The sequence below is a fragment of the Cyrtonyx montezumae genome, unplaced genomic scaffold (genome assembly GCF_038088225.1).
Source record: "Cyrtonyx montezumae isolate F1298 unplaced genomic scaffold, pur_monq_1.0 scaffold_0, whole genome shotgun sequence".
In the NCBI taxonomy this organism is placed as follows: Eukaryota; Metazoa; Chordata; class Aves; order Galliformes; family Odontophoridae; genus Cyrtonyx; species Cyrtonyx montezumae.
The window spans coordinates 13686028-13706283 of record NW_027071824.1 but is presented as its reverse complement, the minus strand read 5'-3'; the positions used below and the strand labels follow the sequence as shown (position 1 = coordinate 13706283).

Genomic DNA, 20256 nt, shown 5'->3' with positions numbered 1-20256 from the left:
CTTTGGCTGCAAATGCATATTAATATAGTGAAACTGTACAAAAAGAGGTGTGTTCTCTGTGATCAGTGACTTGAATAATTAACATTGTGGTTTTGTGAATGACTAAGCAGCTGAGCTGTAGTAGATGACTACCTTTTGTGCTCATAATTTATTGCATTTGCAAAATTTAGTGTTCATTTACAGCATCCAGTGACTGCATCTACTGATGCAGTCGTAGAATGGTTTGGATGGGAAGGAACCTTTAAGCTCATGTAGTTCCATTTCTCCAGCTGTAGGCAGGGACACCTCCCTCTAGACCAGGTTGCTCAGAACTCCATCCAGCCTGGCCTTGAATGCCTCCAGGGAGGAGACATTCACAGCCTCATAGGGCAACCTGTTCCAGTGTCTCACCACCCTCACAGTAAAGAATTTCTTCCTACTATCTAGGATAAATCTACCTTCTTCCAGTGCAAAGCCATTTCCCCTCATCTTGTCACTACATGCCCTTAGAAGTCCCTCTCCCACTTTCCTTTAGGCTTCCTTCAGGTACTTGAAGGCAGCTATAAGGTCCCCCCAGTATCTTCTCTCCTTCAGGCTAAAGAGCCCAATTCTCAGCCTGTCCTTGTAGTGGAGGTTCTCTAGCCCTCAGTGTGTGGTTATGCTTTGAAATAATGTTGTCGGTTGCTTGTGATGCAAGTTGTTGCTGCAGGAAGCTTTTCCTTATGGTGGTTTAAAGCTGGATGTGTTATTTTTCTTTAGCTTTTAGAAAGTAAATTGGTTGTGCAAAGATGTGCGTCCTTTTTAATTGTATAAGGTAATGGGGAAGTTGTCCTTCAGTGGTTTTCTGTCTAATGGGCTATTGAAAAGAATATACTTACCTGTAGAGTTTTGTGTATGGCTGAAACCACAGTAGGAGACCAGTTAAAGCACCTTATTAATTTCACTTGTGTTAGTGTTTTGCTGTTCAGGAGCCTAATGGTCTTACAGAAAACCATCTCTTGTTTATATTACAGTGGAAACAATGGATGATCTGTTTTTAAACCTGTTTGTTCTCTGGAACTCTTTGTAACAGGTAAAATATGTATATAAATCACTTGGATTTTTTTTGTACTTACAGGGCTGTCTCCAGATCTTCAGTCAATGGAACAGATCCGGAGAATTATGAGACCTACAGATGTTCCTGACACAGGTGAGTGGCATGAAATTCACTGTAAGTGGGTGTTCAAGGTGAAATAGGTTTAATCAATTTCTGTACAGGCAGTGCAGTGACTGAAGTCACCAACGCTGTTCAGTACAGTATTCCTTTCTCCATTTCTGTGCAGAGCATGAATCTTGTTCCTTACGATGACTCAGTGAACTGATACTGTTAGAGGTTACTGCCCACATTGTTATTGCTTGTCATAACAAACTGTCCACGCCTGCCTTAAAACAAACTGCTAGAGGATCAAATAAAATTAAACAGCTCATTCTTTTTCTTGCCTTGATTAGGCACACCCAAACTTTTTAGTATATCAAAGAATGTAACTGTTTAAAGATTGCAGAGTATTATTTGAAGTATTTGGGCCTCTCTGTACCTGAACCCTGTGGTAATGTGTCTCCCTTCAGATTTCTAGCATCTCCTTCAACTTCACTGTCATTGGAATTACATTGCTTGTATCATTGAGTAGTCTTGAAACTTTCTTTTGGTAATACATTATATTTTACTTACAGGTACTGAATGCAAATTGTCATTGCTTTCTGTATAGTACTCTTTTTGAATGGTGTTAACAGTCTTCAGTGTCCCATTTATTCCAAGTGTATTACTGGAGGTTCGAAAAGGCTGTCTAGCAGTACAGTGTTGTTTTCAGCAATAGCCTGAAGTTAACTTTGGGGGAATATCACATTCAAGGCTTTTGTTTCTCTTTTTTGTTTGAAATGTTATAGTTAAACCTCGAAGAAGAATAATTCTGCTTGCTGTAATCAGTGCTGATGCATAGGAGTAGTTCAGGGTCTGATTTTCAGTCTGTTTACTGTCCCTCGATCAACTACACTTCTGTGCAAGCTGGTATATGCACACTTGAAACTGAGGTGCACTACAAGACTGGTAAATGAGTGCTTCTGTAGTATAAATGACACTTTAAGTTCTTCCTCTTAGGCTATTTATAATTCACTCCATATCACAGTGTAAATGTCATTATAAATGAGTCAGACTTTACATTTATCAGGAAATTCAGAAAAGGCAGTTCTATTCAACAGGCTGGTGGTACTGCTTGAGCCACCCACACTTCAGGAATGCCCTTGCCCTTGTAGTTCCAGTTTCCATGGACACTTCACTAAAGTGATGTATTCTTAGTACCTCCTAAAAATAAGCATAGGGAGTTTAAATGAAAAAGAGAAAGGAAGGGAGTGGGGGGAAGGCTATGAAGCTTTTGATCCACTGATTTACCATCTTCATTTGACTTTCAGAAGCAGCCAGATGTTTCCCAGTAGAGCTAAAATGACAGTGATGTTGAAGAATTTGGTCTTTTGGGCCTACTGATGGCAACCAGTATATATGACTGAACAGAAGCAAAGCATGCAGAAAGTAAACTGAAGTCTCACTGTGAAAGTTGAGATCCTTGAAAGCTATCTGTTTGTAGAGGGATGATATTGTGAATGCTCGTGTTGATGCAAAAATTATTAGATATTCTTGTGGCTTGTGCTAGTTAAGATTAGAATGTTACAATGGATTCTTCTAGTCTCACAGAAAAAGCCATTCCAATCTCAGCTGCAGTTTAAAGACTTTGTTGTGGCTTTTTCATGGTGTTAGGAAGATGTTTGCTGAAACTTGACTCTATTCTGACTAAAATCACTTGCTTCCAAGTAACAATTAGCCCTCACAAAATGCAACTACTAAGGTATTTTTTTATTGTGGTTGTCATTGCTGACTATTCATACGTAAGGAATCTGTAGCTCTCTCTTTTCTGAATCCCTCCTTTGTGTAATATTGAATATCTCCTGTCAACTTAATCTGTCATAATGGTTGGCCTTGCATAAACCCATCTGGCTGGCATAGTTCAGTTGTATAGGTGAGACAAACTTTTCGCAGGGTTCTGCTATGCAGCAGTTAAAGATTATGACTGATCAGTATTTTTGTGTGTGGCCCTAAAAATTATCTGATATCTTGGTGGGGCAGTAGAAGAGGAAGTACTTCAAAGTAGTTCAGACAAGCAGCTTCTGCCACTTGTTGGAAATTTCTGCTAAGAAAACATTAGGCACTGCAGTGCAACTGTGTTTTGAAAAATACATGCAGTGTAGGACTGAAGAGTAAAACTCTTTCCAAATGCAGCCTGTATTCAGTAGCTTGTTTCTAGGTAGATCTGATTTAAAATGTAGTTGTGCATACTCCAGTTTGTCTTCTAAAAGCAAGTGAAGTGCTGGCCTCTGCTGGTGAGGTCATTGTGTCACCAAAGACCACTTGATATCTGTATATAAAGTAGTTTCATGATAGATTTTTATCGGTAGCTGTGCTTGATCATTACTTGCAGATCTTGCTATTAAAAGAATAGTCTCTTCAATATTTTGTGTAGCTTGCTACTCTGGGTAGCAAAGCCCTGCTGTCACCTTCTTTTGGTTGTGAAACAGTGCACTTAAGTACTTAAATACTTCTGAGTTAGTCATCAGAGACAGAGAGCGCAGTTTCATGTCAGCTGAGATACAGTTTGAGTGCTTTTTTGGTTTGTTTTTATTGCAGCTTATTGGCTCAAGGCATTGCAATTGGACTAAAGGATCATCTTTAGTACAAAATTTAACTCCAGTGTTAGTTGGCCTCTTGTTGGCAGCTGGAAAAAGGCATTCCCCAGTGTTAAAAGGATAAAGATTGAACTACTCCAGTTTATGTTCCATACTGCTTGGTGTGAGACTTCTTAAAAAGTCACAGTAGTTCAACCAAGCTGAAAATGAAATTAAATTTTAATTTAGTCAGTCAAAGATCTTAATGTATTGTTGAGAGAGTTTTCATGTTCAGAAGTTTCTGGTACACATTCATCTGTTGTTTTTCTGATTGGTCCTGCATAGGATTTTACAGTTCACAGTGGCTTTCAAAGTAGACTTGCTTGACAAGCTGTGAAGTTGATGGTTGCCTTTGGAAATGCGATGCACTGCAGTGTTTTTTAAACTCCTCAAATGCACTCTGTAAATATGCTGAATATTCCAAACAAACTCACTGAAATAATAATTAATTTTTTCTTTCATCTCAAGGTATCATCATTTTTGAAGGGAAAAAAATCTTGCCATGTTCTCCAGAGTTAGGCAGACCATCTTGTCTGAATCAAAATTCAGATACTGCTGGATTTGTTGCTGGGGTGTGTTTTGTTTTCTGGGGAAGCTGCTCTGGCAATTACAGTAAAACTACTTTACTTTGTATTTTACTTCCTAAGACTTATATCTTCACTTGTGTTTTCTTTCAAAGGCTTACTATGTGACCTGCTGTGGTCTGACCCAGACAAAGATGTGCAAGGTTGGGGTGAAAATGATCGTGGGGTCTCTTTCACTTTTGGTGCTGATGTGGTCAGTAAATTTCTGAATCGTCATGATTTGGATTTGATCTGTCGAGCTCACCAGGTATGAGTGATCCTGTTACAGCTTAAAACTTTTCTTAGACTTCGTGTTTTTGGCATTGGTTATCTGTAGGATGTATTTAAAACTTATTTCATATTGCTTTACTTCTAGGAAAAAAAATGTTCCTGATAAGGGAACTATGAGTCTGCATCCTTCTGTGTACTCACTGAACTGAGTATCTAATGTCAAGTAAAGTGCTAACACTAAAATTTCCTCAGATCAAACTATTGTATATTAATACTAGAGGTGGGATGCATAGATTAATAGTAGCAGAGTAAATTCAAGAATTATACTGAAGTTTGAGTTCTGTATTACAGAATATTACTTCAGTATTACGTAGTTTAAGCCACAGCTACTAGATACTATCTCTGCGTGACTTCATGGAAGTATTTAGTAATATTTGAATGTTTCTACAAACAGCTCTGTACATGAAATCTTTCACTGTTGCCTTCGATTTAGTTATAGAGTACTTTGGCATAGGTTAGTTTTACTTGCTGAAATGTACAGAAAAAAATTGGATCTTTTTAGAGAAGAGGGAATGTCCTTAGCTGACATATTGTGCTACTTGCAGTATTTTAAGGGTGCTTTGTGCTCTTAGAGAAAGCACAACAGAACCAGCTTGCTTTTACGCCATGGAAGCTGTCAAAAGCTGATGCTTGGGCTACTGTTAAGTTTTGTAGTACCAACACTGCAACTGTGAAACGGAATGGCTACAGTTGCAATGAAGATGATCAGTGGACCTTTTGTGCTCTGATCTAGTAAGTCAAATGTATCCAAGTTTGCAAACAAAATACTGGGGATCCTTAAACTGACAGTGTGTAACTGGACAGTGTGTAACTGACTTCCAAGTATAAGGGTGTTAAATGGTGAAACTGGTGGCATATCTAATATTAGGATTGTCAGACAATTAAATCTGCTTGATTTGGCATTCACTGTTCTGCTAGAGTGAATCTGTCCTCCTTGGAGACAATGATAAAGTGCTTCTACTGAGTTCTCGTGTCTTTAATAGAAGTACTGTTTGCCTTTTTCTTCAAAATGTATTTTCTGGTTTATGTGAACTGTATTAATTTCTCTGGTGTTGGCAGGTGGTTGAAGATGGATACGAATTCTTTGCTAAGCGGCAGTTGGTCACCCTATTCTCAGCTCCAAATTATTGTGGAGAGTTTGACAATGCAGGTGGCATGATGAGTGTGGATGAAACTCTGATGTGTTCCTTTCAGGTATGGTGCATTTGCATGCTAAGTGTTCCTTTACGTGTTGGATCCTATAGGTGGTTGTTGACAGTCTCCTGGTTAGACTAGGTTTATATAGGTGAACTATAGAAATGATGTCACAGCAGTATGGTCTAGAAGTAGAACTGCAAACCATTTATTCTCTAGGGAATTGTCTGTTTGCATGCTCATTTCAGTGTTATTTGAGTAATGTCTTCGTCATACCTACTGATCAGAGAAAGTAGTAGGGACTAATGGCACCCATTCTCAAGTTTTATTCCTTATTCCTTCTTGAATGTGATATTTTCAGCTCCTTTTCTTTCCTCCCTTCCACCGCAGTAAAGTTGGTGGAACTAGAGGGTTTTAGAAGTAGTTTACGTACTGCAATTGTCTGTAGGATTCAGGAACTTGCACGATCATGTTGTGATTTCTAGTCTCCTCCACCCTGTTCCTTCTGAGTGAGGTCTCATGTTGACTTAAGGATATTTGAAATGTTCTTGGCTGTCACTGACTCAAAAGAACTTCTTTATTTTCTCTAAGATATTGAAGCCATCTGAAAAGAAAGCCAAGTACCAGTATGGTGGACTGAATTCTGGGCGTCCAGTCACTCCACCTCGCACAGCTAATCCACCGAAGAAGAGGTGAAGACAGGAATAATGTAGAAACACCATCAGATCTGTCAAGGACAAAATTCCATATTACAGTATATACTAAGTGTGCACTGTAAAACCATCCAGCCATTTGACACCCTTTATGATGTCACACGTTTAACTTAAAGAGACGGGTAAAGGATCTTTATTAATTTTTCTAGTAGAAAGATGTGCAACACTGTATTGTAACAAGTATAGCTCCAACTTCTAATATCCAGCATAGAGTAAAAAAGTAAAATAAAAATTAAAAAACCTATTGCAACTGCATATTCACACTTACCACAGTTTTTAAAGTTGACCAACATCCCAGTTAAAACTTGATGTAATAGTGAAACCAGATGAGAGCATGATGTTCCATTTGTGTAATGTGGTCTTATTGTTGCTTGATTGCTTTTACTTTGGTTATTTCGTAGCTAGAATGATGCAAATATGGTCTCTAGTCATATTCCATGGCTCTCTTTGAAATTAAAACATGGAAGGGAATTAGAAACATCCACTGATCTCTTATCCTCCCTCTCTCCTCATGTTATCCATAGTGATGCCGCGCAAATGTGTGCCCCATTATAACGCAAAGTTGGTAGTATGGTAGTGATTAAAAGGCAAATTATTACCAACATGCCCAGACTGGACAGCTTGACAGCCAACGTAAACTGAGACAGGAAAACCTGCCTTGACTTTTTAACTTAAACTGCCACACCATTAATTTGTACACTACGCTGTTTTAAATTATTGACGTTACACTGTGCTGTGGCACATCATTTAACTTAGGACAAAAATGGTATTGCCTATTAGTTGGTAACTTGATTATGTGGTACCTTGGCTTTAGTTTTATTAGCATGAAACACCTTCGGCATGCTTAGCTTCCAGGTAACTGGTAACTCCCTACCTGTATCAGAATTCATTTTACGTAGTTCCACAGGACATGAAGATCCTTATTTGCTAAGCCTTTGAAAGCTGACATTCTTTTTCATAAGAGGGTGTATTTAAATGGATGTTCACCAATGGACAATAAGTTAGCTTACTGGTGGTGAGCTGAAACTGCTAAGTGAATGTCCAACCTGATTGTAAGGCTTATGTCACTAAAGATTTTATCCTTTGGATTTTCATGATCAAATTTCATATACTATTGTATAGATTTCTGCTTTGTAGTGTACTATAGTAGCAATAATTTCTGTACATGATTGAGAGTTATGCAGTATTTCTTTTCAGTTCTCTCCTTTCTCAAAGGGGTAAACATTGGCAAATGGCAAGATTAAGAGAAGACACAAAATACAGTGAGATAAATGAAAGGCACGGATCTATGATGCTCTAGGATGCAATACTTATTGGATATAAATACAAAAAGCTTTTACTGAATATTGTTGAATTTGTAAGATTCTTTGGGGGAAGGCTTCAGATTTATACCGTTCTAAGTGTGCATCAGTAGATGTGGAAATCTCGACTTCAGTATCGTCTTTGAAAACGTTAAATTGAGAATTCTGGTAACTTGCATTTTATGAACTGGCACATTATATAATGCAAGAGTTATATTGATTTCTGACACAGTGAGCAAGTTCTTCAAAATGGATTAAAGTCTTTTCTAATTCCATTTTTGTTTTAAATGCATATTTTAAATGTAGTTTTTTCATTTAGTAAAAGTTGTCTAATTCATTTGAACGAACTCTGTCTGGTTATTTTACTGCTATTTGCTTTTAAGTGTGGAATTTGTCTTTTATAATACAGCATATGTATTGCTGATGTATATCAGACTGGTCTGTTTTTGAACAGTGGTTTAAGTTGCTGTGTCTTGAAGCAAGCACCAGTTTAATACAATGTAAAATATCGAGGTACATTACTTGCTGTACTGCTCAGATTCTTCTTTTGATTGTTAGTGATGGCAGGAGGGTGAGTGAGAGCAGTGTTGGTGTGTGATGGGGTAATTGAAATCTGTTCTCTAAGCCTCAGTGAGGTAACTTCATGCTCTGAAGTCACTGCTTACTGGAGGTTTAGGTGTACAAGTTTTGAAAATGCTGTTTGTTTGGTTTTTTTGCCAGAACATTACCAATCAACTGAATTAACTTTTCTGTCATTTTCCTTCATTCCTGGAATAATGTCATCTGTATAATGAAAAGTCTTCAGTATAAGGCTCCATTTATGTGAGTACCTGACATGCTCACTTATCCTTCATGCAGCAGCACCTATAATTTTCAGACTTTCTTAAGTAGCCTAATGAAGTAACAGTTTAACAAATGATTTCTTACCATATCTCAGGGTATTATCCTGGAAGAATTGCTTGCTTCATATGGCAGCAATGACTGGCAAAGAGTATGAGTGCTTTTTCCACACCAAATGGCTGGGATGTCTGCTGGCAGCTTTCAGTCTATGCGGGGAGAAAAGATTGGATTTAAAATCTTTATTCCTACAAATAGAACTGAAATTTCTGTATTGAAAACAAGTCAGGAATATCAGAATAAAATGATAGCACTGGACAAATGTGGATCTTAGTTTTATAATCCCATTGAAAGTCCAAAAAAAGGTGAATGGAATACTGGTGCTACTTAATGCTGACACACTCATGTTGTATACACAAGTGTGTAGACTAATAGTGTAATTCTTGTTACAGGGAAGACCCTATAATGGAAAACATGGATGCTGTGATAGCGTTGGTACCTGTAACCACATAATGAGAACTTCTTACTGTGAACTGTCATGAAGTGTCAGTGATATCTTATTTTTGGGTCATATGGAGCTTTTCAGGTATAGAACAGGCAGCAAGTTGCTGCATTTCTGCCACACTGCCAAACAATAGTAATGGGAGCTGATGTGCAGTGAGATACTCTTTATAGGAAGAGATCCTGTTTGTGGTTTACCTTTTGGCAAGTCCGTGAGGATATTGCTGTCATACTGTGAGCTGAAATTACTGGAGCCAGTGGGTACTTAAAAACTGATAAACTTATTTTTGTCTCCATAATAATGGAAATATATAAAAGGCTTTACTGCTATCAAATACAATTAAACTGAAACCAAAACAGCTCAATTTTGGATAGCTGGAATTTATAGAAAAAAAATATATATTTTGAACATGAACATCCTTTGCTTGGCCTTTGGTGTAAAGCTCTAAGGTTAACAAAAAAAGCTCTATCCTCTGTAGAGCTGTAAAAGCCTGGCCTTTATTCTGGTGTTTCATTTCTGCTTCACAAACTGTTAGTGTTACATCTGTGGCTGGTCTGTCTGGAATGTTCCTTGCTGTCCAGTTTGTGGAAGAGGAAGACATCTTATATAAACTTGACAGGAAGCATTACAGCTTAGCAAAGCACAGAAGCAAAATGGTACGGTCAGTACTGTGTTGCTTTCAGATTGTTTGGATTTAAACTTGTGGTTGGTGTGTCTGATTTTTATGAGGACAAATATGAGCATTTGGCTTCAAATAGACTAGTGAGAAGGCAAGGACCAGGGAGCATCTTATTTTGGAACAGAGGTGACTACAGCACAATGTGTTGGATGTTTGAGTCAATGTGGGCTAATATGCTTTAGAGGGAAGTGCAGCTCAATTCTGATTCACATAGGAGAACTAAAGTTCATGTTTTCGGGCATGCTGAAATTCCAGTTCTTTGTGCATTTGTGAAGAGCCCAGGCTATTAGGAGAACCAAATACTGAACGTACAGTCCTGTTTATCAGTAGGGAAAAAAGCAGCTCAGAGAATCAGTGCCAAGCTTGAAATATCAAGGCAGAGTCCTGGATACCTCTTTCTCTGCTGTTAATTAGCAGTAGCAATTTTCAAACGTACTCTCAGTGCATCTTATAAACTGATTTTGTTTGCTTTATTCCAAGAGCTGACCAAAGGGTTTTGATGGCAGTTTCTTAACCACATGGCTGCATTTAACTCTTAGTTTATAATCAAGCACTCTTACAGCTTGTGTCTGATGATCAGTGCTGAAGGAACCTCAATCCATATTGGACTGAACGCTGTAAAACCACATGGCTGTCAGTGTTGGGACAGTAAATAACAAGATAAGCCATAAATGAGGGCAACTGTGATACATGTCTGCTAGACTCTCATCTGCCATGGATTTCTGGAACTGGTTGTCTGGCCTTTACCGTCCAGGGTTGAAAAACTAGATTCAAGAAAAAGAATGTCTATACTAATGCTGTATGAGAACATAAAAGCAGTTATAAAATGGAGCCAATCCTGTTGATGTATTTGTTTGCTAAAATTGATGTAGTGCAGATGCCATCTAGTGGTTGAAGGCCAGCGGGTGAAAAGCTATTACTGCAGAACTGGTATTTTATTGCATATCTATACTTGATGTGAAAACCTTTTCTCTTTCACTACTGGAATATTTCCACAGTGCATGGCTTTGTAATAACTTGGAGCTTGCTGCCTTGAAAAAAGGCTTTGTTTGGCAAGAAGGAGAGATTTAATTCCCATATATTTGGTGGACTTCGTGAAGTCTGCTCAGTTCTTTTTCCTTAATCTGAGGATTCTTAAGGAAAAAAAAAATCCAAGCTGCCCTGGAAATCATAGAAAAGAATGATGCTTACTATGTGAAGGCTTCTTTTGTACACGATCCTGACTAATTTTCTGGTCTCCCTGAGAACTGAGTGTAATTCTCACCCCTTTGGTTAGACCACAGTGGTAACTTTGGATTTTTAGTTCTTAGTAGGCCATGTTGAACTACTAGAAACTTTCGAGTAGTTTCAGCTCACTCCTATCTCTTTCCTACCCCTAAGGATAATAGGTCCCATTGACTTCCTAGAGGCTCTGTCTCTGCTAATCTCTGTATGGGCTGTGGGCCACTTCACAGGAAACACAACTTAGTTTGGACAGTTGGTGAGCCGTTCCTGTTCAAGTCAAGTGTTCTGACCACAGAGACTCGGGGTCTTCACTTGACTCCCTGATATGTACTTTTCTAGAGCACAAACTACAAGGTACGTGTAAAGCTAGAAGGATAGAGTAACTCTCAAAAAAGTTCTTCAGCAAAAGGCTAGGCTTAGAATTAATGGATGTTTAAATCTGCTGAAATATATCTAAACATCTGCGTGGGATGTGTAGCATGTCTGTTATAAGATGTGTTCATTTCTTGTGGTCATATCTGGTAGTTGAGGTTGAGTAATGGCTTGTGTTCTCAGGGTTCTGACGTGCTGACCTGAGGTAGTGAAGCAGACTGGAAGGAAATTAATTCTGAAGCTTGTAGCCAAGCTTCAGAGACAGAGTTGGGTGTACTTCAGACACTTCTGATAAATGTGGAAGACCTTGTCTGTCACATACCTGTCAGGCATGAAGTACTTGTGCAGTACTGCATATTCTTTTTTTATAGTTGCTGACAGAGAACTTCTAAGGAATAAAATCCTTCAGCTTGTAGATTTACAGCTGCCTCTATGGAAAATACTCTGATTGAGTACTCGATAGTTTAAGTATCAAAATGGCCAGGAGGTGGCACCCATGTAGCACACAAGAAAAGTACTTGTGCATCAGGCAAATACCACTTGAAGGAGGCAGGGTTTGCTGTCAACATTTTTTGCAGTGCTTGCTTAGTGACCCGTGTCTGTTCATTAGGTGAAGTGCAGTGTTTTTATGCAAATCCCCTAATTCAAGAGCTAGTAAGCAGATAATTATAGTCAGAATTTTTTTTAGGATGGTTGGACATGAATTTTCATTTTTACTCAAACTGTGTTTGTGATTATGATTTATGTACATAGGATTTTTATAGTTCACTTACCTTCCCAGTCTTTTTTTTGTGTTCTAATTTTTAAACAGAAGAAAAATTGGGTGCTGATATCACTGATAATGCTTTACAAGTAAGAATTGTTTGCTCTCTGCAGATATAACGTAGTCCTACTTCCTTCTCATGTCAGACTGGCCTGTAACCAACAATCACTTAAGTGCAATCACACTCTTGCAGTAGGTAAGTGTCACAATAGAAAGCAGAAATAGCAAAGGGCTGACAAAGTGTTTGTGAGGATTAGAATGGAAATGTGAGTTTCTGTCTCAGGCCTGAAGTTAGGATTAATTTTGCCTACTTAAAGATAGCAGTCAATATGACTTGTATGCAATATGGGCAGCAGTGGCCATAATTTCCTAATAAAACTTTCCATTACTTTTTTTGCTCTGAATTCCTCCAGAACTTGATTCTTGCTCAGTCTGTTTCAGCCTAGATTCCCTTCCCTTCTCCTTCCATCTGAGCCTGCTGCTAGCTTTTATGCTCAACATTCTTCTTTGAAATAACATTTGGAAGTTCACTGTCTTCAGAATTTTCCCTATAGGGAAAATGAAAGTGGTGTGGTGCACCTGGTGCTTACTTCTTGTTTCAGTATGACTGACTTCTCTTTGCAGGAAGTTAGCTGTATGACTTCAGCCAGCTTTAGTATTTCTGTTTTGGGAGTGCTATGCTTTGTAGGCCTGGTGGGAAGTAAGCTGCTTGGGTAGTTCCTTACCCACTTTGTCATGTTTTTTATTTTTATGCACCTTCCTCCATCCTGAAAAGTCAGGTTTATTTCTGTTACCTCTGCTCTGTGTTTATTGTTTTGTAGCTGCTGCTGCTATCCTCAACGTGCAATGTATGTGTACAGACACAATTTGCAAGTAGGTCTTTGGGGGGAAAATTGAGGTGGCTGTTGGGGAATCAGTCATCCCTGGATCTCACTAAACACCCAAGCTTCTTAAAAAACAATGTATTGTGTGGTTTAAATGCAGTAATGTAAGCTAAAGGCAGTTTATCCTGCTGAGATGTTTCCATGTTCTGTAGTGCTTTAGCAAATGTTTTACTGGTATCCAAGCTACAGTTTTACAGCTCTTCAGCAAGAGGTGATGATTGGTATTGTTTATAAAACAATACAGCAGAGTGAACCATGCCAAGAACAAATGTCTTTGAAATGTGATGCTGTGCATTCTGGCAAAAGAAGTGGATAACGTGAGCTTTAATATGAAGAGGTAGAAGGATGTGCCTTAGCTTATCTGAGCTGCAGTGATTTAGGAAAATAGCATGTAGAAACTTCTGTTGCTGCTTAAAAGGAATTCATCAGTTGAGCTCTGCGGTCTGTATCAAAGATATATTGCTACCTGATACCACTTATATCAAGACTGTTTTTTCCACGCTGACCAGAAAGAGAGACTTCGAGTGTTAACAGAAGATGTCACTGTTTCACCAGATTGTGTTTCCCAGTAGTTCAGTATCCTGCAGAAACAGTAATTTGTATTAAAAAAAAAAACCTTCAGGAAACACTAAAAACCAAGGTGTTCTCAGTGCCTGATGGCCTGTGTACCAAACACTTTTCATCCTGTTGGAGTTATTTTTCCTATGAAAACATTGGGATGCTGCAGTGAGAAGAGGTTTTGAACAACAGGTGTAAAAGCTTGAATATTCAGTCTATGTACCCTGACCTAGTACTTTAGTTCTGAACTTCCTGACTTCCTCTTTCAATGGCTGTAGCTGTAGTTTAAGATGTTATCACTTCATACTTCCGTTGTGATACTTTACACCCTGTTTCTGATGTTGGGTGATGCCAGACTTAACGGCAGTCACGCATCATCCATCTATTGCTGCTTGGGCACACAAGCGTGTTCCTGTTTATCCTGTCACTGTTTCATCTATGATAAATTTAACCATGATTTGACAAGCATGTGTACTGACTTTTAAGCAAGTGATAGCTTGCATGAGGTGATTGTCCTGTATCGCATGCTGCTGTAACTCAGCCTGTTTACTTAGCAGGTATTTCAGAGCAGGAATCTGTTAATTTGCCAGGCATTCTGGTTTCAGAGTAGTGAAGCTTTCATGTAGTCGCTATAGCTGTATCCAGAACCGGTATATTTCTGTAGTTATCAATTCTTTCCAAGTGGCATTTCATTAATAAATGTAAAGGTTATTCCTTAAAAAGCGAAGAGCTTCTGTTGATCGCTGTAATTACTTTTTAAGGAGTTGGAAAACCAAGGCACAGCAGCCTTGCTGCTATGAACTGCTCTCGTTTCCATGAGAAGGAATGGCAAAACAATACATCTTGAGTTCTTCTCTGTCCCTACCATCGTAGCAAGTGTATCATTGAATGGATGTGGGAAGCTTTCAAGTAGCTAAACAGAAATGAATGATGCACAAAGTGCCCTGGGCGCTGAAAAATGTTTATTTGCAATGTTAAGTGTTCCCAGCATGAAGCTTTCAGTACTTTGATGGTCATATTTTGAGGCAGGTCAGATTAATGAGTCAACTTTATGGCCAGAATACCCGCTGGGTCATAAACATAATGGTATGCAAAATAACAGAAGGGCAAAGCCATCTATTTGGCTTTAGGCTTATCCACAGCAGCATGGAATCAACTTTTTACTGAACTTTTCTGGACTTAATATCATTTAAAGCTCGTCTGATAATTAGTATCTGCAAACTTCTATTGAATCACAACCAAAAAAGGTTGTGTATTCACTGAAGCTTGCAAAACAACTTTTTCTAATGGATAATGGCAAAGAAAGCAACAAATAAAAGGATGACAGTTGTTTGTTTGGAAAAAAAAAAAAAAGATAAACTCTGAATTTCTTTCTTTTGGCTTATACTTTATCCTTGGGATTTCTGAAAGCACCTGGAACTTCTGCTGAAGAGAAATAGGGTCTGGCTGGCTTCAGCTGAGATGTCTTGCTCAGCCTGTGCCAGCTGAGCCCTTTCCCAGAGGAGTCTGCCCTGTGGGACTCCTGTCATGTGACTTTTTGTACATAGCAAAATCTCTCTTGTGTTGTGTAAAGGATGCATATAGATGTCTGATAAATAGCTTTTTGGCTTACATAGACTGTGTCAAGGTGTGTGCTAAAAGTTGAGTAGCAGCAGCTGTGTATGGTAATGTTTGGCTCCATTCTCTGCTTGTCTTCAGATACCAAAGTGGCCGTGGCTGGGAGGCCTGCAAGATTAATGCTTTTAGAAGGAAGGTGCGTGTTGTGACCTATGCAACTCACTGTCAGCAGGGACTTGATTGTTCCTTGTACTGTAATCATTTTGTTCTGCATCTAATGGCTGTACATGATGAATTCTAGGAAAGGTGCCCCAAAGCCTAATCCTGTACTTCAGAGAAAAAGGTTACCTGGAAACCTCAACAACCTGAATATAAATCTGGGTTTGTCTTGAGATGATTACTAATGAGATAACAACTAGGTGCATCCTCCTGAGGCAGAGGGGTTTCTTTTAAACTGGAAATGTCCATTGGCAGGGTGGCACCCAGTAGAGCTGATCAGTAATAGGCCTGAGCTAGTGAAGTAGGAACTGCTTTTATAGAGTGTGGACGTGGTATTGTTACCCTTTTGTGGCATGAGCAGTCTCTGCTTTCTTACTTGTCAGTAAAATGGTTTGAAAGCATCTGAGATAAGCTTATCACATTCTGAGGGACTGTATTAGTTGTTGGAACCTCTGTAAGGTAAATGAGGAAGAGGAAGATGACTATGGCCACATGGGCTTAGTCTCAACACAACCTTGAGAAGCTGAATTCTTACTCAAGCAGGCAGCTGGCTACCCTCCTGTGAGACTGTTCTATAAAGAAGAGGAAGGAAGCCTTAAGATAAGCCTGGCTACCTTCAAGTTGCAGTGCTGTCCCACTAAGCTATTCTTCATGCTGAAGAGAGCAGAATCTTTCATCAGCGTTTCACCCGTCAGGATGTGGGAACTTTATAATTGTTGATGGAGAAGCGTTGTAGCCTTTTCCATGTGTGGACTTAGTAGCTATCAGTTTCAGAGGAGCGTTTATTCAAATGGATTAGATTGTAGAAGGAAGGGGTCAAGATTTTCACTTGGGAAATCAACTTCTGTGATATAGTTGTGTGCTGAGAGGAATAGCATGTAATCTAAAATTCGAAATGTTTTGCTATACATTGATTCTTCTCTGTATGCTAGAATAGATATCACAGGAGGCTTGCACAGATGTTTGAACTAACTGGAGATGGAAGTGAAACCAGAAACTAACAGTAAGCAGTACTACCATCCTGTAATTTCCCTACTGCTTTTAAAGCAGTAGCTCTTATGTTCAGGTTCAGGCTGGTGTTGCATTGCTTTCGGTGTAGAACAGTGGTAGATTCATCTTCTAGATCAATTAGATTGCATACTTCAGGTAGTTAAGGTAGAGGCTTCAGGTAGTTAAGGTAGAGGGGAGTTTTTAAATGGATTAGCAGAGCTTAATCCTTTTAAGCACTGACTGAGTGGAACACTGAAGTGTGTACTGAATTTTAAGCATGAAAGTGGTCCCTTTCTATCGTGAGGATTATTTGCATACTGAAGTGTTCAGCCACTTAATCAAATCAGTATCATAAATAGAGATTCTTTGACATGGCAGCAAAATACATTCATGTTAGTCCTCATCTTCTACCTGTTTCTCATCTTTTTCTGTTTGTGCATGCTCTCCAGTCGGTAACTTGAGCCTGTGCCTGCCTGAAGCTTTCTTGAAAAGCTTGTCGGTCCACTGGAGTCACGCAAAGCAGTGCTTTGTCAACATTCCACACATCTGTCTTTAAAACAAACTGTTGGCTGTTTCCTCCAGTGTTCTTTGGCCTCCATAAAATTATATGGTTGCAGTTAGAAGCAGAGTGCTTTGACATCCTCATTCATCCCAATATTTTTCCATTGGTTTTAGGATCAGCTCAGAAGTTTTATAAGCATGTTGCACCAGGGGGCAGTAGGAACTTGCAGTTGTTCTGTATCACAAGCATGAGAATGTGTTTTTCTCCTCCCTCTGTGGTGACACCCAGCGGCTAGGTAAGGCCGATAGAGGGGGCTGCCACAACTGCTGTCACAGTGCTAGTGGATGTGAGGTCTGTGCTTATGGATCCATTTCTAGTCATCGAGCTGATTCTGTTGATTCAGTGTATGCTGCAATGAATTCAGGCCCAAACTGATAGCTGAAACTAGGTGTCTTCTATTTCTGCGCAGAATCCTGTAACCCTAGAAGGGAATTGAAGTGACAAACTGTACGCTTTATCCTGCACCATGTTCTCCTGCTTGTTGCTGAAGTCTCTACCAAAAGACCGTTCTTTCACGGTAACTAGGGTCACACCAGACTTGGTAAGTTCATTCATTTAAGGAAGAAAAAGCAGTGCTGCAAAGCAGCTTCATCTGGGCACTGTTCATCACGGCGACGTCAGCAGTGCCGGGGTTACCTCCGCTCTGTGCATCTCCTCTCTGTATTCTGTGCTCACCCCCAGCATCTTGGCAGTGCTCAGGAGCCGCAGCGCTTCACTTGGCCTTGCTTGTCACTGCCTCCTGTCGGTTCAAATTAGCGTTCCAGTGCTGCAAGCCATCTCAGCAGGTCTGGGGATTCCCTCCCGTCCTGTCTTTATTTCCTGACGAGGGACCCTCTTCTCTGGTTCAGCCTCGGCAGTGCGTGCGGTCATCTCCGAGTGTAGTGCCGGTTCACAGCTGGCAGAGCTCGGCAGAGCCTTTGGTCCTTGCTCCCCTCTCTGCTAGGAAGTAGCCTGGGTCTGATGAGCTTCCAGACAACATCGCAAAGCTCAGCTTTCCCCCGCCCCCTGCTTCCTTGGGCGGGCGAGTGTGCGTGTGGGAAGGAGGGAGCTGTCACTGTGAAGAACTGTTCAGAAGAATGGGGGATTTACTCATGTCCTGGTTACTGGTGAGGATCTGTCTTAGGTTTTGCTGCGCCTAGGATGTGTTTTCAACTTCTCTTTGATAACTGTAGGATGTGTACTGCCGATGTTGCAGAAAGATAAAGCATAATGCCAATTGCATGGGCTGTGCATAGGGGTGCTATGGACGTGGCTGTCTGTAAGAAGCTCCTAGCTTCTGTGGGTATATTTGTCAAACTGAGGTGTTGCTAGACGGTCTGTTTTTTCCTTTATCTTATTTATTTCCTTTCTTTGCTTACCTGTATGCTTGTAAAAGAGATGCTGAGTTCAGGGCCCACGTAGTGGAATGATTTGCGAAGCAGGGTGTTCCTGAGGCCCTGTGTACAAAAGGACAAAGGAGGCCGTTCTGTACGTTTGCTCAGAGCTATTCAAGGGTGGAAAATGCAAGAAGTAAAGGTGAGCTGCAACTTCCAAAAGCCCTATATTTCTCATTATGGCATTTCTCTTTTCCAAGTTAAACACATGCCAAGTCCTGTTTTGGGCAGACAACAGACTCAAGCTCCAGGGGGGAGCGTGGGGAATGAATTCTTTAAGCTTTTACTTCTGTAATATCTGTAGCTTGTCACACTGTCATAACTCCAGCATGCCATAACTCCAGCATGACATTGTTGCGGCTCTCTGTGTTCAGCTGACCCCTTCCTTTGTGCCCTGCCATTGTGCTCCTGGGGTCAGGGAACACTTGAATGTTTGCCTGCTTCTCTGAGGCCAGGATGCTCTGATGCAGAACTGCTCACTGGGTACTGTGCTGAGAATATGTGCCTGTCTGGGCTATGTTTTCAAAGCTAAATATTCCTACAAAATTCCTTTTAGAAACCAGTATCATTGTGTGTAACTATGAAGATCAATTTATTATCTATGGTTTTGCTAATAATTTATAGGCCTCTAAATTGACCCCTTGACCAATCAGTGATGTGATCATAAGATAGGAAGCAAGTTAGTGATTAAAAAAAAAATAGAATGTAACTGTGTAGACAGACAGGTGTGTGCCAAAGGTACATTTAAGCCTGAATTTTATAATTCATTAAATCATTAAGATTGGAAGAGACCTCTAAGATCATCTGCTCAGCTGTCAACACATCACCACTCTGCCCACTTACCATGTTCCTCAGTGCCAAATCTTCCCTTTCCTTGAAAGCCTCCAGGGACAGTGATTTCATCACCTCCCTGGGTAGCCTGTGCCAGAGCCTCACCACTCTTTCTGAAAAGAAATTCTTCCTAATAACGAGTCTGAACTTCTCCTGGTGTAACTCTAGGCCATTGTCCTAGTTACCTGGGAGAAGAAGCTGACCCCTCCCCCCCCCCCCCCAACCCCCTCCACCTCACTGAAGTCTCTCTGCCAGTTGTAGAGTGCAATAAGGTCTCCCGTGAGCCTTCTCCAGAATGAACAATCCCAATTCCCTCAGCCTCTCCCTGTAAGACCTGTGCTCCAGACCCATCACAGATTTGTTACCCTTCTCTGGACCGGTTCCAGGGCCTCAATGCATTTCTTGTAGTGAGGGACCAGAACTGAATAGAGTACTCAAGATGCAGCCTTGCCAGAGCCGAATACAAAGGGATGATCACCTCCCTGCTCCTTCTGGCAACTCTATTTCCGATACAAGCCAGGATGCCACTTGGATGCCACAGGCTTTCTTGGCCACCTGGGCACACTGCTGGCTCATGTTCAGCTGGCTGTTGACTAATACCCCCCAGATCCTTTTTCTTTGTGCAGCTTTCCAGACACTCTGTCCATTGTCTGGGGTGGTTGTAACTGATGTGCAGGACCTGGCACTTGGTCTTGTTGAACTTTGCTTCCTGCAGGCAGATTAATTTTTCCTTGCAACTTGATGTCATCTGCAAACTTACTGAGGGTGCGCTCAATGCCTTCATCCAGATCCTTCAATAAAGATGTTGAACAGGACAGCCCCCAATACTGACTCCTGGGGAGCACCACTCATGACTGTTTAGCAGCTGAATTTAACTCAATTCACCACTGTTCTGGGCCTGGCACCCCAGCCTGTTCTTTACTTAGCAAAGAGTGTACCCATCCAGACCATGAGCTGCCACCTTCGATAGGAGAGTGCTGTGGGAGACAGTGTCAAGGGCTTTGGCAAAGTCTGGTTAGACTATGTCACCAGCCTTTCTCTCACCCAGTAGGCGAGTCACCTGCTCATGGAAGGAGGCCGGGTTCATTGAGCAAGGCTTGCCTTTCATGAATCTGTTCTGGCTGGGCCTGGCCCCTGGGTTGTCCCCAGCATGCTGTGTGATCGCATTCAATAT

The 20256-nt window shown here is 40.4% G+C and overlaps 1 protein-coding gene across 1 annotated transcript in view; it reads left to right on the top strand.

The window, feature by feature from the left end:
• PPP1CB (protein phosphatase 1 catalytic subunit beta) overlaps positions 1-8074 on the top strand; it is a 30345-nt gene extending 22271 nt beyond the window's left edge. Inside the window, exons 5-8 of the mRNA XM_065754922.1 lie at positions 1097-1168; positions 4409-4560; positions 5643-5777; positions 6309-8074. Coding sequence (XP_065610994.1) covers positions 1097-1168; positions 4409-4560; positions 5643-5777; positions 6309-6413 — 464 coding nt within the window. The 3' untranslated portion in view covers positions 6414-8074. The remainder of the gene's footprint in view (positions 1-1096; positions 1169-4408; positions 4561-5642; positions 5778-6308) is intronic.
• The last annotated feature ends 12182 nt before the right edge of the window (positions 8075-20256 follow it).